At 49.2% G+C, this 24,096-nt stretch overlaps 2 protein-coding genes across 2 annotated transcripts in view; both read right to left on the reverse strand.

Annotated features, from left to right (window-relative positions):
• Positions 1-11,362: 11,362 nt before the first annotated feature.
• On the reverse strand, positions 11,363-11,776 carry LOC138096140 (2-iminobutanoate/2-iminopropanoate deaminase-like). Its single transcript, XM_068992216.1, has one exon. It carries the CDS (start codon positions 11,774-11,776, stop codon positions 11,363-11,365), a length of 414 nt encoding a protein of 137 aa, XP_068848317.1.
• Positions 11,777-14,267: 2,491 nt separating this feature from the next.
• Positions 14,268-24,096, reverse strand: part of GLG1 (golgi glycoprotein 1) — a 119,948-nt gene continuing 110,119 nt past the window's right edge. Inside the window, exons 21-26 of the mRNA XM_068991775.1 lie at positions 23,730-23,872; positions 23,452-23,553; positions 22,435-22,542; positions 20,979-21,099; positions 20,264-20,370; positions 14,268-19,106 (exon numbers count right to left, since the gene is read on the reverse strand). Coding sequence (XP_068847876.1) covers positions 18,939-19,106; positions 20,264-20,370; positions 20,979-21,099; positions 22,435-22,542; positions 23,452-23,553; positions 23,730-23,872 — 749 coding nt within the window. The 3' untranslated portion in view covers positions 14,268-18,938. The remainder of the gene's footprint in view (positions 19,107-20,263; positions 20,371-20,978; positions 21,100-22,434; positions 22,543-23,451; positions 23,554-23,729; positions 23,873-24,096) is intronic.

Below are 24,096 nucleotides of genomic sequence, written 5' to 3' on the forward strand. Positions count from 1 at the left end.
TTCTCTCTGGTCTCACTTCTCTTCTCTCACCTCTCACACTCTCATCAAATCTAAACTGCTGTGATTCTGCACACATGCCAGCATGAACTTTCTCTTCCACCTCCAGGATCTGTGCAAGCTCTACCTTCTAACCGGCAGTTCCTGCCACCCCTCTCCGCCAAATAAAGATGATCCCCTCAGCTCTCAGCCTGGGTGATATCTTATTTGTCCCCACCCTCCCCCCAACAGTTGGTTAGGTGACTCCTCTATGTTCCCCTAAACACCCTGCACATCCCCCAGCTCAGAGCCAGCCACACTCTGTAACAGTCTGTTTGCTGACCAGGGAAGCAAAACAGGAACCCATCTGAGAATAAAGATTTTAGAAGCAGATAGATCTGGGTTTGAGAATCTCCCTCACCTCTCATCAACTGTATGACATTGAGCAAGTTATTCAATTTCTGTGCTTCGGGCTGCTCATCTGTAACACGGGGTTAGGAGTTCTACTTCACATGGCTGCTGCAAGACCAAAGCAGACAGGGCAGGAAAAACAGGGCAAATGGCACCTCAGAAGCACTCGGAAAGTGGGAGCCTTTAGTCCTTGATAATGGAAATCTCTGAGAGCAGGGACCAGGTGTAACTCAATCAGCATTTTTCTCAGCATTCACCGTAGGCACCTTGGAAATACTACTTGAATGAGATAAAATGAATGAGGACAAAGAACAAAGAAGATAGGGAAAAAGATTAAGCGATGACTCAGATCTCAAGCCTAGGGCCCCAGATGTGAGGGGATAGCCAAATAACATGAAATAACTTTTTTCCAAAACGGTAATATTCTTTTAAGTAATTATTATGTGCCAGACACCGCTTTATGTATACTGCTAATTTAATCCTCACACATCCATGAAAGAGATGGTACAATTTCTATTGTACGCCTGAGCAAACAGCAGCGCCGAGAACTGAAATGACTGATCCAAGCTCCTACAATACTGATGAGCAGCAGAGCCTGAATTGAAAGCCTGTCTCAGTTTAGCACTAGCGTCTGCCATTGAATCATTATTCCATGCTACTTCTAAATTAAAATGAGTTAAAAAAGGGTAGCTGTAAAGGAGGCCAGAACCACAAGAGTTAGCAAAGGTGGCATTAGAAACATAATAACGTTTCAGTTTCAAAAAGAAATAATACTAAAAGACCAGAGTGATAAGAACCAAGAAAAAGATTTTTGACCTTGTGCTCATCATGACCTTCAAGGGTCAGTGAAGTGGTGAGAACAAATAAATGAAGGATTTACAGTGGATGCAAAGAATGAAAGGAAGGAAGGCAACAGAGTCTATTCCAGTAGGTTGGCAGCAAAAGCAAATACAGCCTGAGGGCAAAGGAGATACAATCAGTAGAGAAGAAATGGAAAACGTCAAAGATGAAGTAAAACACATCTGGTTGAAAACCAATCATGTGTGTAATTTCTGCTAAACAACTTCAAAACTGTCTCTGGTTATGCTCAGATGTGCTTCCACAGATAAGAAGACGACAGCTCCAGCTCCTGTGAGTTGTTCCTCTGCATGGTCACAGCATCCCGTACAAACTGGCTGCTGGTCACAGGGACCCTGGGTGAGAAGCGTCTATTAATGGTGCTCTAAATGGATCAGCACACCATTCCCCACACCTCCCTCAGCATAAAGCCCACCTCCCGCAACTGGTTTAAAACACGCAGACACACGCTGACAGGCTCCTCTCTGGAGAGTCTGCTCCTACTGGTCTAGGGTGCTGCATCTTCCAACAAGTGCACCCCGTGATACGAAGTTTGAGAACCTGATCCAAACCCCTAGCCCGAGAAAAGCGCCCCTTGAGTCCGGCTCTCTCCTAGCCCCACACCCCGTACACCACGCTCACAAACGCACAGGGAAAACAGACTTAAAGATGCCTCACTCAAACCTCAGTGCCATGCACATCAGTCCCAAAGGGTCAAACGTTAGAAGAAAGCTCCCTGCCCCGCCTGGACGTTCCCAGGTAACCTCGCTGCCGACTCTGCAGCAGCTGACCAGCTGGTCAAGCACAAGCACGTCTCCGCGCGGGAAAACGACTCCACCTGCAGAGACGACCCGGGTGGACGAGCCTGACGCGCGTCGGGGGGCGGTGCACGGCCGAGGGGCGCCGGGACAGAGGTCACCCGGCCGCGCTGGGCGCCCGCAGGGCCGGTGCCCCGGCCTCGGCACGGCTCTGCGAAGCGTCACAGCCGCAGAGAGGCTGGGGGAACGCGGGGACGCGGCTCCCCAGGGCCGGCCGGAGCTCCCGGAGCCAGACCGCGGGAGAACGCTGGGGGCGCGGGGTCCCGGGCCGCCGAGGCCCGCGCGGACGGCAGGCCGGAGCGGCGTTCTCACCAGAGCCTCCCTTTACTTCACGGGCGGCCGCCTCGGCTGAGGCGGGGCGGCAGGCACGGGAGGACCCAGGGGTCCTGGGGGCCGGAAGCGGGGGTGAGGGCGGGGAGGGGGCGGGGCGGAGGGCGTGAGGTTCCGGGGACGCTGGAGACGCGACCTTCCGCGCTTTACGGTCCCGGGCAAGGGTACGCCGGCGCGTAAGCTCACTCGCGCACGCGCGCCGCGACGCCGTGGCGAAGCTCCGCCCCTGACACGTGGGCTTGTTTGGGTCCCGCGAGGCTCCGCCCCTGAACTGGGGCTCCCGCCTCCGCATCCTCCAAGATGGAGGCGAAGTGGAGGCCTACGTTTTCCGAGCCTGCCTTTTAGGACTCTAGCCTTGGGCCGTTGATTTCTACAGATGCTGCCGAGACGGCGGCAGCCCCGCTGGAGAGTGAGTGAGTGAGTGTGAGTGAGTGTGTGTGTGAGTGTGTGTTCTCGCTTCCGTCGGGGCGAGTGCCCAAATGTGATACCCCGTGGTCCGCAACCCAAAGACACTCTACTCCAGGGAGAAAAGGCTCTTGGACGGACAGCCGCTTTGTTTTTTGGAAGTCGCCCGAGTCTTCTTGGGGACTCGCTAGCAGGGCAAATCGGGAATCCGGTCTGCTGGACCGGTCCGACCTCGGAGCCCGGATAAGATCTCAGCTCTGGGCTGGATCTTTCTCTTTGCACCTTCCCTGCTAGTCTGGACCAGAAGAGGAATCATTCACTCCATCCTCTGAGGAGCTCACCGCCGACTCCTTCACCTCGCTTCCTATCACATCGTCCTGTTTTCTTTCCTTTCTAGAACGTATCACTATGGTAGATCAGTGGTGAACGTCTTTCCAATCTAGTTGCAAAATCTACCCTCGCACACGGTACCTATATTTCATGCATGACTATGTTCTCGCACTTAGAACTGTGTTTGGCACAAAGTCCAGGAAAAATGCCCGAATGGACAGCGATCTAATCGCACAGGCTCGGCTGCGTTGGGGGCCACACTCACCAGCTCCCAGTCTTTGGATTCAAGCTCATCTCACCACACAAGCCAGTTTTGTTTAATGGATGGCTTCTTGTGGCCAGGCGTCATTCTGGGTAATGGAGTAAACGTTGCTTATGAAACCACTGTCCTGTTTTCAAAGCAGAGAAGAGAATCTGGGAACCGAGATAAGGAAGACACACAAACGTCTACAGAGTCACTCTCCATGCAGTGGGCACGTGGCTGGGGAGAAGCCCCGCTCCTCCCCCGGAGACTACTGTCGCTGTCACTAGACTCGACATCCAGCATTCAGTGACTCCTCGGTGAGAACCTGGTACTGTGCGTGTCCACCACGTACCTGTGAGCCCATGTCTGCGTGGAAACCAGGGCTCTGTATGCATTCCAGTTCACACCCGTGGGGAGGGAGAGAAACAGCCAATGCCTTCAGCACACCAACCTCCACCCATAAATCATGCTGCAGTTTTGCAGTAAAACACTTGCCATTTCACAGGGAACCTGTAAGACAGGGTCATATTACAAGTGGCTCCTGTGCCAGGAATTGTGCCAGTTGAAACTTCATCACAACTGTGTGAGTTTCAGGGATCCCTAACCTCTGGGATCCAAAGCCTGACGATCTGAGGTGGAGCTGATGTGATAACAGAAATAAAAGTGCACAATCAGTGTACTGCACTTTAATCAGAAACCATCCCTCCTACCCCAGCTGGTGAAAAAACTGTCTTCCATGGAACTGGCCCCTGATGCCCAAAAGGTTGGGGATGGCTGAATTCCTGCACCTGTGAGGAAAGTGAGGCCTATAAAAGCATATTCTCATGTTACAGATAATGAAAACCAGGCCTCAAATGTAATATTTACATGAAGTAGTAAATATTCAAGTCAGTGCTAAGAAATGTGGTAGAGACAGTGGTGGTACATTAGGACCACCTGGGGAATCTAAACCGGTTTCATCAGAATGAACCGGAATCAACAAGGCTGAAAGACACATCAGGTAGTTCCTGGAAGTTCCAGAAACTTCCCTTATATCTAGAAATAGCAGTTGTGTAAAGCTTTGTGGGTGATGTAGGGCTTGAGCTGTTTCTTAAAGAAGCTTTGTTCATATAAACCAGCAGTAGGTGGCGCTGTGGCCTAGGAAATGGGGTTTCCTGGGTTTAGGCAGCCCCTCCTATGGAGGGCACTAGGTGGAGATTAGAAATCCGTCAGACTAATAAAATCTCCCTGGAGAGGTGATAACGCAGCATGGTCCCTGGAACATAAGAGCGACTGAGGAGTGGCTTCTTGGGGTGCTGCCTCCCAAAGGGGTGGGACCATCTCTGCTGTTCTTACCAAGAGAGGCTCTGTGGAGTCAGGGACCCTCAGACAGGTGGATCCCAGGCATCATCTGACTTGAGCCCCTCAGAGTCAGAGCTGAAAGGGTGGTTGTGCTGGTTGGTTAAGAGCACAACTTCGGGCTGACCTGGCCTGGGTCTGGATGCCAGCCCTCCTTGGTGTATGACCTTGTGAGGTGTTACCTCTCCTGGGCGTCTGTGGGAGTTCCCAACAAAGACTATATATAAAGAGAAAGAACCAACAGGCTGTGTATGTACGTAGAGGGAGAGATTTATGTTGGAGTGACTCACAGGACAGTGGTGCTGGCAGGTCTGGAATGCGCAGGACAGGCGGGCAGGTTGGAAACCCAGGGACCAGCTGATGTTGGGGTCTCCAGCTCCCAGGCAGTGTGGAGACCCAATTCCTTCTTCGTCCACAGGAACTCTGTGTTTTAAGAGCTTCACCAGAATGGATGAGGCCCACCCAGGTACAGAGGGTAATCTGCTTTACTCAAAGTCTAGCGATAAAACTGTTATTCACATCCAGAAAATACCTTTACAACAATATCTAGACTGGTGCTTGATCAAACATCTGGTTACCGTCTTCTAACCAGGTTGACACATAAAATTAATCATCACAGCATTCAACTATTTGCTTGTAAAGTGGGCAATGACACTGTTTTGTTTGCTTTTGCAGACTCAAAACAATGTGTATAGACTACTTGGCCCAAAATTTGTGAAAAATTGTGTGCCACAGATACATTTAATATTATTCTTGCAAACTGAAACATACCGCCCAGCACCAGGGGCTCCAGGCTGTGGGAAGTGGGGGTGATGAGCTAAACTGAATGACTGTGGAGGCTGGTGACACACGGTCGAAGAGCAGAAATCTGTGCCAGGCCTGTTAGCCTGATGCCTGTGGTGGGCGCTGGTGGGAGTCCCTAGGGGCCCGGGGCTGCTTTGAGCTCTTTAGGACTTCTGCATGAACTCCGTGGCTGTGGTGGAGACTCGCTTGCTAAGGGGGTGCCCTGGGAATCCAGTGAGCTGCATGGGTATGGGTTACCTGTGGGCAGCTCTACCCCGGCCTCCGCTGATCTTGGCTAACTTGGCTTCTGTGCTTTCCACCTTTTTCCCTGCATGGCGCTGGGTGTTCACACTTATCAGTCATTTTCCGGAACTCTTCCCTTCCCCTCAAAGTGTAATGGAACCATTTCACAGCCACTTCTGTGAACATATTGGGACACTCACACAGTTCTGTTGATGGTGCTTAACTGAGCAAAACCTGTTTTGCCTCCACTGGGAAGCCCCACCCTAAGGAGCTTCTGTCAGAGGTAGAGGGGACTCTTTCCTTAGCTGTTTCTTGTGTCTCTTCTCAGGAAGAGCTGAGTGACTACACCCAGCCTTTTGAGGAAGACCTGACCCCCCCCAGAAGGCTCTCCCATCCCTCCCTCCGCCTGCTCACCAGTACCCAGCAGGTCCTCCAGTTGGCTCTTCATCCTCTGCCCCAGGACGTCCGCCCGCCAGCCCATTTCTACTTAGTGATCTGTTCGTCTGTTAGGAGACTCATGTGTTCTTTCCTCGAAGATACAACTAGGGCTGGGTGAAACACACTGAATAGAAGAAAGGAGAGTTGAATACTCTCTAGGAAGTAACTGATAAGAGAGGCCCAACCATTTCAACATCTTGATTGTACAACTAGGAGACGGTACTGATGGAGGCTCTTTGAAGTTCAAACCGACACTGGGATCCACCTACAAACTGCTATTACAGTTTTCCTTTTTCTCCACAGCAGAGTGAGAGCTACAGAAGACTCTCCACTGTGAGCCAGGAGCAGTCCCCTTCCTGGTCCCTCTCTGCTGCTTAGGAGCAGCACCCAGAGGGGCCGCTCGCGTGAGCCTTCTTCTGGATGCAAATTCCTTTGGTGCTTGCTTTTGGGATTTACGACTTTCCCTGACAAGAACAGCGACTGGGGCAATGGCTCCTGTTTGGTAACTGAGCTGCTGTAAGTATGTTCTGAAAAAAAGATGCCAAAAACTTGCACATTAATGTTCCTAGCAGCATTATGAAGAATAGTCAATAGGTGGAAACAACTCAGATGCCCATCAGCAGATGAAATACAGGATATCCATACATTGGAATACTGTCCAACAATAAAAAAGGAACGAAGTGTGGGTTCAAGCTGCAACATGGATGAACTTTGAAGACATTAAGCTAAGTGAAAGAAGCCAGACATAAAGGCTGCAAATTATATGATTCCATTTGTGGCAAATGACCAGAACAGGCAGATCTATAAGACAGAAAGTAATTTACGGCTGCAAGAGGCTGGGATGGGACACTGGGGAGAAAGGGGGGTGACTGCTGCTGGATATGGGATTTGTTTTGGGGGTGATGAAGAAAATGTTCTCAAAATCGGTTGTGGTGATGATTACCCAACTCTGTGAATGTGCTAACCACTGACTTTTATACCTTGCATGCATGCATGCTCAGTTGCTTCAGTCATGTCCAACTCTTTGTGACCCCATGGACTGTAACCTGCCAGGCTCCGCTGTCCATGGAATTTTCCAGGCAAGAATATTGGAGTGGGTTGCCATGCTATCCTCCAGGGGATCTTCCTGACCCAGGGATCGAACCTGCAATCTCCTGTACCGGTAGGTGGATTCTTTATCCAGTAATCCACCTGGGAAGCCCAACTTCATACCTTTAAAAGAGTGAACTGAAGGGTATGTGAGTTAAATCTCAATGAAGCTGTTTTAAAAAACACTGGAGGCCAATTTCTGCCTCCAGGAAGCAGGTGGATTGTGCTCTGCTGGCACCAGGCATGGTTTTCTGTGGGGCAGGTGTCTGAGATGTGCCTGCAGAGCCTACAAACCACGGCTCTCTGAGAGAGCTGCAAGATGCTCTTACAGGATAACCTTTGGCTCCCTGATTTTGCTTGACATGAATCTAGTGCTCTGCCCCTCAGCCCACCTTCTCTGGAGCAGGAGTATTTCAGAAGTGCTGCAAGGCAATAATTTTGGTTCGTTCATTTGTTGTTTGTCCTCTAACTCCCTGCAGAGGGCCAGTGCTCAGGAAGCTCTTTAGGGAGAAAGGCAGTCGGGAGGCCAGGGGAGCCTGTGCCCAGCTGACTCGACATGTACCAGTGCCCCTCCCCAACCACATTCCTCGAGTGCACATCAGTGGGGCAAGGTCCCATGACAGTGGCCCTCCCCTGCCCCACAGCCATGGGCTTTTCTAGAGTTTAGCTGCTCCCTGGAACATTCAGGCTGAATTTCTGAGGGGTCAGAAGGAGGGACCTGTCACATAGCCATCGTCAGTAAGCAGCCCTGACAGCAGTCACTGGTTGTGTGTGGGAGGTCTGCACAGTAATCAGTGAGAGGCATGGAGAGCTGGGGATCAGAGGACTTCCCGAGTGTGGGAGGTCTGCGTAGTAATCAGTGAGAGGCATCGAGAACTGGGGATCTGAGGACTTTCCAAGTGTGGAAGGTCTGCGTAGTAATCAGTGAGGGCATCGAGAACTGGGGATCTGAGGACTTTCCAAGTGTGGAAGGTCTGCACAGTAATCAGTGAGGGCATTGAGAACTGGGGATCTGAGGACTTCCCGAGTGTGGAAGGTCTGCACGGTAATCAGTGAGGGCATCGAGAACTGGGGATCAGGGGACTTCCCGAGTATGGAAGGTCTGCGTAGTAATCAGTGAGGGCATCGAGAACTGGGGATCTGAGGACTTGCCTTGAAGCAGTTTTGGCAGGAGTTGATAGGAATTATGTGAATGGGAAAGACTAGAGATCTCTTCAAGAAAATTAGAGATACCAAGGGAACATTTCACGCAAAGATGGGCTCAATAAAGGACAGAAATGGTAGGGACCTAACAGAAGCAGAAGATATTAAGAAGAGGTGGCAAGAATACACAGAAGAACTGTACAAAAAAGATCTTCACAACCCAGATAATCACGATGGTGTGATCACTCACCTAGAGCCAGACATCCTGGAATGTGAAGTCAAGTGGGCCTTAGAAAGCATCACTACAAACAAAGCTAGTGGAGGTGATGGAATTCCAGTTGAGCTATTTCAAATCCTGAAAGATGATGCTGTGAAAGTGCTGCACTCAATGTGTCAGCAAATTTGGAAAACTCAGCAGTGGCCACAGAACTAGAAACGGTCAGTTTTCATTCCAATCCCAAAGAAAGGCAATGCCAAAGAATGCTCAAACTACCACACAATTGCACTCATCTCACACGCTAGTAAAGTCATGCTCAAAATTCTCCAAGCCAGGCTTCAGCAATATGTGAACCGTGAACTTTCAGATGTTCAAGATGGTTTTAGAAAAGGCAGAGGAACCAGAGATCAAATTGCAACATCTGCTGGATCATCGAAAAAGCAAGAGAGTTCCAGAAAAACATCTCTTTCTGCTTTATTGACTATGCCAAAGCCTTTGACTGTGTGGATCACAAGAAACTGTGGAAAATTCTTCAAGAGATGGGAATACCAGACCACCTGCCCTGCCTCTTGAGAAACCTATATGCAGGTCAGGAAGCAACAGTTAGAATTGGACATGGAACAACAGACTGGTTCCAAATAGGAAAAGGAGTACGTCAAGGCTGCATATTGTCACCCTGCTTATTTTACTTACATGCAGAGTACATCATGAGAAATGCTGGGCTGGATGAAGCACAAGCTGGAATCAAGATTGCCAGAAGAAATATCAGTAATCTCAGATATGCAGATGACACCACCCTTATGGCAGAAAGTGAAGAGGAACTAAAAAGCCTCTTGATGAAAGTGAAAGAGGAGAGTGAAAAAGTTGGTTTAAAGCTCAACATTCAGAAAATGAAGATCATGGCATCTAGTCCCATCACTTCATGGCAAATAGATGGGGAAACAGTGGAAACAGTGGCTGACTTTATTTTTCTGGGCTCCAAAATCACTGCATATGGTGATTGCAGCCATGAAATTAAAGATGCTTACTCCTTGGAAGAAAAGTTATGACCAACCTAGATAGCATATTGAAAATCAGAGACATCACTTTGCCAACAAAGGTCCGTCTAGTCAAGGCTATGGTTTTTCCAGTTAGTCATGTGGATGTGACAGTTGGACTGTGAAGAAAGCTGAGCACCAAAGAATTGATGCTTTTGAACTGTGGTGTTGGAGAAGACTCTTGAGAGTCCCTTGGACTGCAAGGAGATCCAACCAGTCCATCCTAAAGGAGATCAGTCCTGAATATTCACTAGAAGGACTGATGCTGAAGCTGAAACTCCAATACTTTGGCCAGCTAATGCGAAGAGCTGACTCATTTGAAAAGACCCTGATGCTGGGAAAGATTGAGTGAAGGAGGAGAAGGGGACGACGGAGGATGAGATGGTTGGATAACATCACTGACTCGATGGACATGGGTTTGGGTAGACTCCAGGAGTTGGTGATGGACAGGGAGGCCTGCTGTGCTGCGGTTCATGGGGTCACAGAGTTGGACACGACTGAGCGACTGAACTGAACTGATGGGGGTACCAAAGCCCTCCCACCCCACGGGAATGCTTCCCAAGTGAGACCATGAGTTAGTGGAACTGGGCGTGGGCTCCGAGCCTCTGGAAGGGCCTGCTCTGCTCAGTCCCAGTACAGCTGCTGCCCAAGAAGTGGGGACCTGGCTGCTGAGCAACAGCGGGAGCGTCAGGAGGCCCCACTCAGATTCCCAGAGGAAACACCTTGCCTTCAGGAGTCTAGGAGGCGTGAGCGAGCCAGCTTCTCCCCTGGAAGACCATTTCAGGAAGCTCCTCCCACCCATTAGGGAGTCTGACCACCCACAGCGCTTACCCAGAATTCAGACAGTGCAGGGAAAGGCAGACCTGGGTTCTAATCCTAGCTCCAACTCCACCTCTGGCTGGCTATGTGATCCTGGGCGAGAATGTTATTCTGCTCTGAGACCCAGTTTCTTCATCTACAAAATAGGGCATATATTTTAAAGTCATTTCCATTGGTTTGTACAAACAACATTCATATATTTTTAAATTTGAAAGTTTTAAACTTATTTTTAATTTAAAATTCATCTAATTAAAATTAATATACAATTTATTTAAATCCTTACTTATATTCAAGTACATATTTACCTTTTAGAACACTTTTTTTTTAGTTTCCTCACTTTTATTTAGGTAATGTAATTTAATGCATACATTAAACTGTTAAAAAAAATCAGTGAATGGAATCACACCAAGGAAAATCTGCATGCTATTTTATTTCCACTAGAAAAATATTATCTGTATAAAATTTGGTCCAGTTTCTTCTCCTTTATCTCTGCCATTCAAATTTAAATGCTTTAGTTTTATTCAAGCAAAAATCACATATCTGACATAATAAAATACTTCCCATCATTAAATTAATAGGGTTTAGTTGAATTAGGTGTGCTTTTTCTTACTTTTCAGGCATAGTAGCTCATCTTTCCTACATGTTATTTCCTTCAACTTTTATTCTTCTGAGTTAACTCAGTAAGGCATGTCTGTTTTCCCACATCCAGCAATACAAGTGTTACAAAAGTATAATCTGTAATATTAGTGACTAGACTCATCATTAATCTTCAATTCATATCATTTCCCTTATTATATGGTATTTCCATAATATTTTCAGATATTTCAACCTTATAATTTCCAACAAGGATTAAGCCATTAGTTTAAAAATACTAAGTTTCCAGACTAAATAACACTTGGCCCACTTAGAGTGATGCTGTCGTCAGAGGTCCTTGCACAGCTATTGCTTCAATCTCAACACGGCCTCCTTTGGGCAAAGCAGCAACCTGGTAAGCAGCTCTCGCCGGAAAACTACTCTGGAAATATTGTTTGTAGACATCATTGACAGCACTGAAGTCATTTATGTCAGCCAGCAAAACTGTTGTTTTTACCACATTTGTGAAGTCACAGCCTGCTGCTTTCAGAATGTCACCTATGTTTGTCAGAGCCTGTTTAGCCTTTTCTGTCACCCGTCCTGGCACAAGCTGTCCACTTGCAGGGTCCATGCCTAGCTGTCCTGAAATGTAAATGGTCCTGTCGACTAACACAGCCTGACTGTAGGGACCAATGGCCGCGGGGGCTTTCGCGGTGCTGATTATCTTTCTGACCAAAGACGACATGGCTAACCCTTTTCCTTTGCTGCCCTTCGGAAACAACTACGCACCACACGGTTCTCGCTCGCGCTTCCCCTGACCAGCTGAGGCCAGCATCTCTGCTTTAAAGCATCGCCGGGGCTAGAACACTTCTTATTCTTCCACGTAGGATTCCTTTTGTGCAAGCCTCATAGTGATAAATTCTCTCAGCTTTTGTTTATCTGACAGCATCTTTATTTTAAAGGTTTTCATTAGGTTAAAAAAATTCTATGTTGGAAGTTTTTCTTTTCACTGTCTTCTGATTTCCATCGTTTATGAGAAGCCAGTCATCAATCTTAGTGTAACACAATACAAGGTCAGAAAAGTTTTTTTTCATGTTCAAGGCATCTTTATTGGTTGCTTCAAACTATTACAAAGTAAGAGCTGCTGTTGGGCCCCTGGTCTCAGTAGTAGAGAAACAGCCTTAAAAACCTGGAGACCCAATTCTCCAAAAAGCTTCTCTCAGAAAGTGTGTGTTGGGTAACATGTCTTTCTTGTCCAGGATTACACACTGAGCTGCTATTAAGTCTCTCCTTAGTCCCCTTTAGTTTGGAACAGTTCCTTAGTCTCTATCTTCCATGACTGAGTAAAGGGCAGTAATTTTGTAGAACATGGCTGGGTGTGCGTTTGTCCAGTGTTTCCGCATGACAGATTCAGGTTCTGCACTTTTGACAAGAAGACTGCAGAAAGGGTGTTGTGTTCTCAGTACATTGTATCAGGAGGCACGAAGTGTCCATCTGTTCCATTCTCCTTGCCGTTAACGTGAATCACATGGTTTGGCTGCATTTTCTCCACTGAAAATTACTGTTTTCTCTCTGTATTTAGCAGATAATTTGAGAAGACACTGCTGTGCCTCAGGTCGTTTTGGGCAACCAAGATGGGAACCAGGACCAAGGTCAGAAGCGCCCACTGGAGGTCTGTCCGGTTGGGCAGACTCTTGGGGTCAGGCCAGTGGCTTCTGCCCAGAGCTGGATGAGGGCTGGGGTCTTACTTGGTCACACAGGTCCCAAAGCCTGTGTACCTGGTCAGAGAAAGAGCCCACGGCAGGGGTGCTCATTCTGCTGCTAATCAGCCGTCTGAGAAGTCACCTCCCCACCTCTGTGCCTCACTTTTTCATTCAGGTGAGAGAGCTGGTCTAAGCTTCCCTTTCTGGCTAAGACCCTTTTGTTCTTAGCTCCTTTTGAGAACAGAAGCTAAATGCCTCTGAAGATTGAAGTTGGCCAAGGAGCTTTTACCCAAAAAATCACACACAAAACATGTGGGCTCTGCATGTGCTCAGCTGCATCAGACTCTGTGACCCTCTGGATCGCAGCCCAGTAGGCTCCTCCGTCCATGGGATTCTCCAGGCAAGAATACCGGAGTGCGTTGCCATTTCCTGCTCCAGAGGCTCTTCCCAGCCCAGGGACTGAACCCATGTCTTCTAGGTCTCCTGCACTGGCAGGCAGGTTCTTTACCACTGAGCCACCTGGGAAGTCCTAATTCATTCAAAGACTGCTAAGGTGTCAGCCGGGCAGCGTAACCCACACATTGCTGCGGAGCAGCTGGACTTGGGGAGCCACTTCTCCCTTGTGGGGATACTGGTGACGAGGAGCCTAAACCCACAGCTCAGTCCCCCACTTACACGAAACAGGGTGGCCCCTCCAGGACACTCGTCCAGGTCTGATGGCTGCCCAGAGCCCCCTAGACAGAGGAAGAGTCACAGCTGGGGCTCAAAATGCCTCTACAACCCCTCTCTCCTTTCGCCTCTTCACCCTCTCCCACCTCCACTCTACACCCAGGCCCACTATCTCCTAAACAAAAGTCGCTGAAAATGGATTTGAAGAGTCCCGAGAAGAAACCCTGGGTTCCAGGTTACCCCACCTTTCGAACTGAACGACCCATTTCATTACTTGAATACTGCTATGGCCATTACTACTTCAAGAAACCTTTGCCAGCTGCAATTCAACACCCAGATGCAAATGAGCTTTGCTGAGAGCAGAGGCAGAAGACAAGACGTGGGAAGGTGTGAGGTGACTGACCCCAGGACTGCAATGGGGAGATAAGCAATGACTGGATGTGGACGGGGAAACGAACGTGGCCCAGCTCTGGGCCTGAACGGAAGGCAGCCACCAGACACCAGGCGCCGTCGTGTGCTGCCTCTGTCAGAAGCTCCAGACGTGTTCCCCGAGGAAGCAGCCTCACGACATGGCTGAAGCACATGAGCAGGATGAGTAATTCTGGACACACGAGACTGAGGGTCAGAAAACCCTCAGATGTGGCTTCCAGCTCTCCTATAAAAGGCCTTGGGTCCTACTCTGCTTGACCTAATTAACCAAGAACAGGGGCGTTCAAACAGTAAGTTTCTGAACATCAGTCTCAAGTTCACAGCCAGCGCTCACCACTCTGGAGACTTCTACGAGCATAGCAGGTGTTTGAGGAGGGTCCTCCCAGTCACCACAGAGAAGATTTAACAAGTAAAAACCTGCAAACTCTTTATTAAATTCTCCCATTTCATCTGTACAGAAAAAAAAATGCACATTATGTTCAGAATCTCGGTAACATCTCAAAATTACACAGCATGATCGTGTAAGAACAAGGAACTGCTGGGATTTTATACATAGAAAGAAAAACCATTTACAAAAGAGGCTTGTTACTGTTACTTCTTTCCTTCTTAAAAAAAAAAAACAAACAAAAACCCAGTTAAAGGCCTAAGATCTCACACAGCATTTGCTGGACAGTCTCTCTTCCAGCCTGGATTGACCCGGAAACACTGCGTGGGGAGAGGACGTTCAGTAAGCCTCGGGCTGCCAGCCCTCCTGTCAGTCACTTGTTCTGGCCAGGGAACCTGCTCAAACCATCAAGCGTGTACGGCACAGGGCCTGCTGGGCTCTGGGGTCCAGGTATCAAATCTGTGTTGTGGGGGGGAAGGCAAAACAGACTACAGAGGCACTGTCTGAATTCCCTCCTTGCCCAGGGAGACTCCTACGCCACATGGCTGCCCGCACCCCTACGTGTGTGCTGTGGCGGGTCTTGGGAAGGAGGACGGGGAGACCACCGCCAGGATCCTGTCACCACCAGCCCGAGCAGACAGTCCCACCTCTGTGCTCAAGGTGACCAATAGCCCCTGGGTCTCCTCGGTGATCTCACTAGATGGCGTGGAGGGGCCCATCACTCTGAAGTCAGTCTGGGTTTGCTAATGACTTATCTTTTGTCTGAGGTCTGGGCACGGAGGAGGATTGGGCCTTGAACTTGACTGCCCTGCCTGATATGTGATGCTGGCCCTGGGGGAGAGGACCAAGGGGAGTTTAGCTGGAAAGATGGCCAAGCAGAGATGAGACAGAAACCCATCCACCAGAACATCAGCTCCAGCCCCTGGTCCTTTGGGAGCTGAAGACCAGTGGAGGAGCAGTGACTCAGGAGTGGCGTGTCCCCAAAGACACGGGGAACCTCGGGGCACTGGAATGCTGCATTTTATAAAACTACTTAGGTGCTGTCCAAATGGTGAGAGTAAATAAAAGTAGTTCTGAGAGTTTTCAAATTCCTAAGAATTGGAAATACAAGTACACACACCAAAATGCACGATTCAAAAAGCCCTATTCTTTTTATTCTATGGCCCAAATTTAGTTTGAACGAGTCAGGCTATGTTGGATGGCTTCTAAGGGTCCCTACTGCAGGTTCCTTCCCCGTACGTGCTTGCGTGGAATAAGCAATATCTGGAGAATGCTTACTTTTTGGTGGGGGAGGGAAAGAAATGGGAAAAGCAGAGGTTTTTTTCCTCAGAGGAACTTAAGACCAGCTGAGAAAGGAGGTCCCACTAAGCAACCGACCCTTCCTCGGGTGACTCACACCAGCGGGGATCTTTGGGACAGAAGCGGTCCCACAAGCCTGGAGGTGGTGCACACAGGAGTCAGTCTTCTCCTGGGAAGGGGGAGGGAAGTCAGCACCCTGTCTGACGAAATGTAAATGGAGGCTACAAGTCTTCACTTCTAGTTTCTCTTGTTACCTGACCTCAGGAAATGGGAACAGATGAAATGTGGTGGCCATTTCCTGTCACATCTTCTAGGAAAGCAGAGTCTCCCTCCCTCTCCAGCATCCCTGAGAAGACAGCGTGCAGGATGAGTCAAGGGCCGCAGTGAACACTAGTCAACACCTGCTCACTCAGTCCTAGAATTCCCCTTGCCTCTTAAGGATGCACTGGCTCAGAACAAGCTGATGGGGTCTACAGAACTGGGCCTGTGGGTGGTACCAGAGTGTCAGGGAATGCTAAGGAGGGGGGCTTTCTTGCTGGAGTGAACCCAGGCCTGTCTCGGAGCATCTTGCCAGCAGACTTGGCACAGCAGCAATAGCGGAGGAAGGCCAGGGATGTGCAGGTCAAGACCTCACTCCACAGCCGCCTTGTGTGCGAGAAGCTCCGTGAGGGGGAGCAGTCAGGTTCGTCCTGTGCGTTCTGCTCAGATTTCCGATTCCCTGCGATGCAGGGCCGCCAGCCCAGAGAACTGACCTCCTGGCTCCTCTGGACTGCTGTGGAGACACTGAGTCGGCATTTCTGAGACTCGAGTGAACGGACAAAGCCTGATGAGTCCCCTGGCTACTGTAATCTTCAGGAAGGGCATGGACCCTTGGTCTTGACCCAAAACCATACCTGCTGCTGATGCAATTGTTCCTGCATGGGCTAGACATCAGGAGATGAGAGAGCAAGAGGGCCGCCAGCTCCCCCACGAGGGGCATGGTTTCTTCTTGCCTAGTTCTTGCCTAGCTGATTTACCCAAGAGTGACCTATGAAGCCAGGGACCAGAGGTGGCTCAGAGCCTGTTTCTGTCACACCGAATGAGATACAGAATGGATACAGCTGGGCCATAATTTCTGATGGATGTATGAAACTGCTCAGTCATAGGAAACTACTCCAAGTTGGATGGCGAAATGCTTTCTGGCAACAAGCGATCAAAGATACCGGCAGAGTTATCCCTTCTATCTATCCAGATCATTTCTCAAGGTGACGGATGTTTCAAGAATCAAACTCTTTTTCAGACTTCCAGATCTGCTGCAGACAGCTGAGATCGTCTCTCAGTTCAGAAAGAAGAGAAGCATCAAGATGAAGTAAACTGTGGTGACGTTTTACACACATGGGGAGGGAGACAGCAGAGGAGGAGAATGGAAGCCCCCTCATCAGATGGGAAGTTATTCTGTGCTGTAAAGCACGTCACACACATCAGTGGGGGCCTGTGTACATGTGACAACCCCGTCCCTCGCTCTCAGCACCTGCCCAGACCAAGGGAGGAGCCCCAGGAGGTGCACCATCCACCAGCTGTTTAGTGCAACAGGGGTGGAAGGAGGGGTGGCGCTCCAACTCCAAGAGGTTCAAATGAGATAAGACAGAAGACCCGCAGGACAGCTGCTGAGAATCAGGAAGACCTTAAGAGCAGGACCTGAGGGGACCCGGCAGCTTAGAACCACCCGTGGTGATTGGTGGTGCCATAGGCAGGGGGCGTCTGCAGCTGACGTCTGGAACCCACTGCCTCCAGCAAGAGTAGCAAAAAGGAGAAAGAAAAGAAGCAAACCACAGTATTCAAATATATGTCAGTCAGGGTTAGACAAGGAGTCACCTGGACCAGCTGACCCATTCGTCCTGAACACATTCCAGGGAAGACAGGGGGGTGGGCCCGCAGCGCACGCGGACAGTGGCGAGGTGGGGCAGGGCCAGGCAGGGTGCGTGGTCTACGTGGACAGTTTTAGGCACGTGATTTATAATACTCTGTGGACGTCTAACAGGTTAATAAAATATATATTATATAAATATATCTCCTACTGTACACACTGCCCTCTTGTGCAGCCACTGGATTCCGTGCCCCAAACTCAAGCCCAGGTGCCCCAGGCTGAACCGTGATGCCGGTGTGCCTCCCTTTTGATACTCCAAGCCTGTCATCTCTACGCTGGAGGGCTGAGTGATGCTCAGGAATGTTTCCACAAAGCTCAGACTCAGCAAAGACTGATGAATCATCCAAGTGCAACATTTAGCCAATGCCTACTACCGTGGGGGTATGCAGCCAACGGACAGAAAGGAAAAACGGAGAAAGAGCCTCCATCTTTTACTGGAATCATGTTCCACGCCCTCTGCATGAAGAGGTATGAAGGAGCTTGTCTGGGAAGGTGGCCCAGAGCCTGTGGGAAGGTCAGCTTGCCATCCCTCCCTGAGACCAGGCTGCATCTTCAGAAGCCACTGTCTCTGACCTGCATTGTTGCCTGAACATGACCCAAAGTGAGCCGATTCTGCCCTCATCCTGCTTCCTGCCCTGGCTTCCTCCCCCCGGGTGGCGGGCTCCCCCAGCAGCGGAGGACTCGGGGAGGCACTGCCACCCCGGCAGGGCCAGTCCACACGTGGAGAGCCCCGCACAGGTCTGGAAGGCAGGCCCAGGGCCCAGCCTCTCCTGCAGAGCAGTGGACGGATGAGCTGCTCACACCCCTGGGCCCTGAGGAGACGGCAGAGTGACACGTGGCCGTGGGTCCTGACCCGCAGTGGCTCTGCTCGGGTAGGGATCGGAAGGCATCACTGTTTCAGCAGAAGAAAACAAGACCCAAAGTGGGCTGGTCAGTCGTTTCCTGCTACTCGGTGAAATCCATGGCCCTGATGGGGCCAAAGGTGCTTCTGAGAGGTCAGCCAGACATCCCGGTTACAGTGTGTTGGGTGGTGTGTCTCCCCTCTAACGTCCTGCCTTCCTTTTACACCGCCACACAGAAAGAAGAAAGAACCCCATCGCTCAAATCAAGCCTGGAGGAGATGTGTTACTATATACAATTTTTTTTTCTTTCTTTAAAAAAAATTTTTTTTTTTGGTGTTTTAAAAAAAAAAATTCAGCTGAGTTGCAGGTCAGGTGAATTGGTTCCAGAAGTATTGGTAGGTCCATCGGGATGAGAGACTTGTCTCTGGACAGGGAAACCCGAGTCTGCCGACAGAGGCGATCCCCAAGGCGGCCGGCTGCTGCACGAGGTCGAGGAGGAGGACACCATGGACGCGGGAGGAGTCTGCGGCGGACGCGGCGGTGGGTGCCTGCTGCTGCTCTAACGTGAGTGTCGGGGCCACCACGCAGGAGGGCAAGGTGAGGGGGTGTGCTATACAGGAGGGCTGTACAAACGGGGCGCCAGACAGGCAGTTCCTCTGGGGCTCCGGGCGCCTCTACCTGTCCTTGAGCTCCCGTGTCACGCGCTTGGTGATGCGCCCACACATCAGGCCGACCAGGAACAGGATGCAGATGCTCCCACTGATCACAGACAGGATGTAGTTCTTGGACGGGGAGGTCATCACTTGCATGGCGAGGTCAGAGAAGCCGTCTGCCGGGGCTACCTGGAAAACAAACGGTGGCATCGCCCTCAGAGAGATGTGGGCTGAGCCGATGCTCACTCGAAACTGCCCCCTCGGTTCCTACCATAACTGGGGTCATTTCTTTTGCGGAGAGAAGAGGGTGAGGGACGAGAAAATCAAACACAGAGCTACAACTGGTTTTCCTGATCACAGTGCTGTATACAGCTGCTGCACAAGATTAGGAAATGCAGACACATACAAAGCGGCGGACCCTCAGAAGTGAGCACAGCGGTCACCGCCACCCGGGAAGTAAGAGCCCTCACACGGAGGACCTAACCACGTGCGGACAAAGTGCTCAACACGCGTCCATCGTCGAGTCCGCACGCGAGTCCCGGCATGCGGACTTCATGACTCCCACATCCTGGGTGCAGACCCAGCAGCCCAAGGGGTGGCAAGGGGCCAACCGATTTGCACAAGGACACAGGTCCTTAAATAGTTTATTTTCCTCACACACTGCTGCCTTTTTAAAAACAAAGAGAAAAGCTGAGGTTGTGGTAGATGCTAATTCTGTCTTGACTTCTTTCCACTCACCATCATAGCATCAGCATCCTCTCCCCCACCAAAAACAACCTGCAGACGTGCTGACTGAATATACTCAACCCAATCCCCCAGTTGTGGACACTGAGAGTCTAACCAGCCTTCATGCCAGTGCTTTCTCCAGTGGACCTCTATGGCTGCCTGCTCTGGCACAATCAGGACCAAACGGCTCCCCAGGTGCGCACAGATCTGTTCTGCTGGGTCTCAGCTTGGCCTGGGTGCCCAAGAGGGTCCGGACCAGAGGTCTGGGCTGCTTCTACACCCATCCATGTACTGAAAACAGCATGACGGGTCTTTAGATTAAAGTGATTTGAGCACCAGCATGTGCCACCAAAAAACAAGCAGTGGAGTCACTGAGCAGCAGTCCTTAGTGGCTCAGAAGTAGAGACCAATGTGGAAGGAAGAGATCAATTCACGTCTCAGCCGTCCCATCTGGAGATGACGGCTCCAGGCTCACAGAGCCCAGGAGTCCTACAGGTGCACTGAAAGATGTTTCCAAACACACTGATGCATGACAAGGACAAGGGGGTCAGCGAAGTAACTCAAAGAGACCGGGAAACTCGGAGCAGACGTCACTTTAGGAGATTCTCGAGGCTCATTACCTTTGCTGCGTAACTCCACATTTCAATCCGGTCATTGAGACGTTTTTTGCACTCCGGTTGTAACCTCACCCGCTTATCCTCCAGGGCCTCCATAAGGCAGGACATTTCTGTGCAAGGAAAGGGGTAAGAAGAGTCTGAAGATGTACAGAAGAGAGATTTCAGTAAGGCTGGGGAGAAGGGTACCTACCACCAGGGAATTCAGATCCAGAGGCTACCCAAAGTGAAATCCCTTCAAGGACACTTAACCTAAGAGCTCACATGGAGCAGAATGTCTAAGGCTGGCTCTCCGGACTCTCTCTTAAAACCTCTTGATTCTCAGAGGACACACGTGAATCAGAAAGAGCTGTACCCTTGCCCAGGTTCCACGTCACACAAGACCTGACCTCAGAGCCCACTGCGGCCACTGGGAAAGCTGTCGGAGCCGTTCGCTGGGCAAGGCAGGAAGAGGGCCGTGATAATGACCTTAACTTTTGACTCCCTGGTAAGTAGCTCAGCTTTCTCTTGTCAAATCTTTATCTCTGGTCAGGGCTGTACCAGCATACACCTGCAGATCGCTCCTAAACTCACTTTTCACAAAGCATCAACCAGGCCCCCAGGGTGCTGTCTATGGTTGAGCTGCAGCTACAGAACAGAGTCGCTGTAACTGATGTCTCCGCAGGATCTCTGCTCCTCCCGAGACAGCTCAGAAAGGGCTAGAGTGAACACAGCGACTTACGACGCCCTCGGCCAGGGGTGATGGCTGCACAGTGGTGTTTAATGTCTAGGGCACAAGCTGTATGAAGAACCGGGTCCACGAAGATGTCTGCTTTGCTTTCCTTCAGCATGTTTAACACTTCCTAAGGCAAGGAGATCACAGAGAGCACTCTTATAGAGGACACACGGCGAATCTGTTGTCCGTAAATACTTCACGCACAAACAAGTCAAGGAGGGAAGGTTAAGCCAACAGCGGCTACTTGGAGATTGCTGACAACGTGGTGAGGGTGCAAAGAACAGAGATTGTTGGCATCCAATTTAATTCAATGAATGTAATTTGGGGGCCGAGTGTACACAGAGCTGTTTGCTAAACAAAGCAGGGCAATATTAACATCAGAATCGGGTTTTGGCATTCTGGTATACCATATTATTAAATACTAAGTGTTAGTGTTTACACTGACTTAAAGCAGTCCTTTTGTTTCTATAGAACTCTGTAGATGTGAAACCTGAAAATCAGAGTAATAAGCTATATTAAAATTCCGAAACAGAAAAGCACATTTGTAAAATGTCTCACTTTGTGTACATTACCCTCAAAAGGAAAAAAAGAATTGACAGCACCTAACTTCTACTGTCAGAACAATTCTTATCTGAGTTTAAAGCTGCTCTGAACAACAGAAATACAAACATAACTGAAATCAACTTGGCAGACACTGTTATTAATGATGAGATTGCAGCAAAGACAGTCCAGAAATACTTTCTTATGTAAAAATCAGTTTGCTCTCAATAGACTGTAAAACAACAATAAAAGCAAAGCAAAAAAAAAAAAAAGTATTGTTCAAAAAGTCCTCCCTGAAGTTAAATGAAATCATTTGATTAAATAAATGTTTGCAGGGAAATACGTGGATTTAGCATTCAAGCAACTCCTACCATTCTTCAGACCATGTGGAGTCAGAAACATTTTTAGCAGATGAAAATATCTGCACACAATATTCACAGTGATTCAACAATATTATTGAAACACTTTTCCAAAAAGAGGTAAAGCTTTTTAAAAAAGATCAAATATATATTATTTTGCTTATCAATTTCATAAGACAATGTATGTTAACTATCATATTTTGATAAAATTTTTTATGTGATGTTTCTGAAATGAGCTAGATTTTTAGTTTCATTAACTTTTATGAATGTAGTACCCTTACTGGTATGTTGGAATTGACATTTTACTTCAACATAGCACTTAAACATTGGTTTAGTCATGGAGATGAGACATATTCACAACTAATTAGTAGGCGTGTAAGAATATTTAAGTTACAGGCAATTAAGGGTCAAAAGCCCAATGAGTTTGGTAAGAGGCATGGATAGAATTCCTGGAAGGCAGGTTTCGATTTGACCACCGAGATGCACAGTCTATAGCTTTCAGAGGAAGAAGAGGAAGAGGAGAGAAAAGCAAGCAACAGAAAACGGAGACTGACGGTAGTCACCTTTTTACAGCCTTCTGTCTTGATTTTAAGCAGGTTGACCTTGAGGCACTCCTCTACCTGGCCGGTCTGCTCCTGGGCTGCTGCTTCTTCGGCGCACAGGCTGGCGATCTGCTCGGGACACACGGAGAGCACAGGGCAGCCCTGCTCACGCTGGGCTCCTGGGCCTCTGCGTCACGCAGACTCACGGACCTCCCACAAGTGTGCCCTGGGGGCCTCTCAAACGGGTCCCTGGTGGCTTTCGCTCCCCTCCCACCAAACGGCAGGCCAAGCTCTGTTCTCCTTCACAAGGACTGGCACAGAGCCGAAAAACCCATCAACATGAAGATACTTCATGCTGTCAACCTCCAGGCCTGAGTCAGACTGTCCCAGGCCTGGTCACAAAGACCGCTCCCTGATTCCTCAAGAGGAAGGTCAGATGGCCAAGTAAAATCCTAAAAGCAAATGCCTGACATTCACAGAGCTTCAGGGTAAACCGAGCTGCATAACTTGGAAACACAAACGAAGGGGTCCTGACACATAGCCTACAGCGCAGATTAAAAATGTAGCCTTCTTTTGGATAGCTTTATGAGTAAGCTTCTTTGAAATACGTTTAAAACTCATATCCATAAAACTGATGTATGGTGAGCAAAGTTCTCAACATGGCCTTTTCCAGCCAGGAAGTCAATTTCCAAGAATAGGCCCTTCATCAGAGGTATTTATTACAGGAGCACTTCCATTTTTCTGGCAAGTGTTGGGTGTGTTTTGGGTTGACCATCAGAATAAGGAGAGGGAAGACCAAATTAGACATCGACAGATATAATAAAATTCATGTTCCATAGAGAAATATGGAGTCAAAACTGAACAGTGGGAGGACTAAGGCCAAGTCAAATTCAATGTTACAAAGAACCAGGAGCTCAGACAATGGAGAGCCTAGAAGAATCCTGGATTCAGGGCTGAAGGGAAAGAGTAAAGAACTTATCTCCAATAAAACCCTCCTGACCAGCTCTGTTCACAGCAAGTTCCGTACCCAAACCCTACCTCATCCGAGCAGTGGAGCTGGAGCTGGGGGTCGAGTCGGTAATCCAGAGCAGACTCCTGGATGATAATCCGGATCTGGTCTTCACAGTCTGAAGAGAGGCGCTACGTGTGACAAGGAGAGTACGTCAGCCTATTAGGACATGTTAGCTTTCCACTGGGGCCCTGGCTTGGGGAAGATGTGAGAACGGTCTTGGGGAAAGCGGCAGTAAGCTAAGGACCTCCACAGAAAATGCTGTTGGAACTAGTGGAGGCCTCGTGCGAAGCCCAAGGCAGCGTACCTGGTCTGCGTATCTCAGCTTGAGGCAAGAGATGACTTGACCTTCTAACTCTGAATCATCCTTGGCCTTAGTCAGGATCCCATGACAGAATTTAGGGATGTCGGCTTTGCAGGCTTTCCTTAGCACGGGGTTTAAGCGGTAATCTAGAAGACAGGAATAAGCACATGATGAAATACTCCACCTGGATTCACAAATGTTTTGAGATCCACTTACTCAATACACCATTATTTTTTTTTATCCAGTAAATGTTTAATGGGCTCCTTCACTACACTGTTTTATTTCATTATTTACTTGTTTTTATTTGTTTATTTACCTCCCTGTGGCTTGGAGGACCTTAGTTCCCTGACCAGGGAATGAACCTGGGCCA

The sequence above is a fragment of the Capricornis sumatraensis genome, chromosome 20, assembly GCF_032405125.1.
Source record: "Capricornis sumatraensis isolate serow.1 chromosome 20, serow.2, whole genome shotgun sequence".
NCBI lineage: Eukaryota > Metazoa > Chordata > Mammalia > Artiodactyla > Bovidae > Capricornis > Capricornis sumatraensis.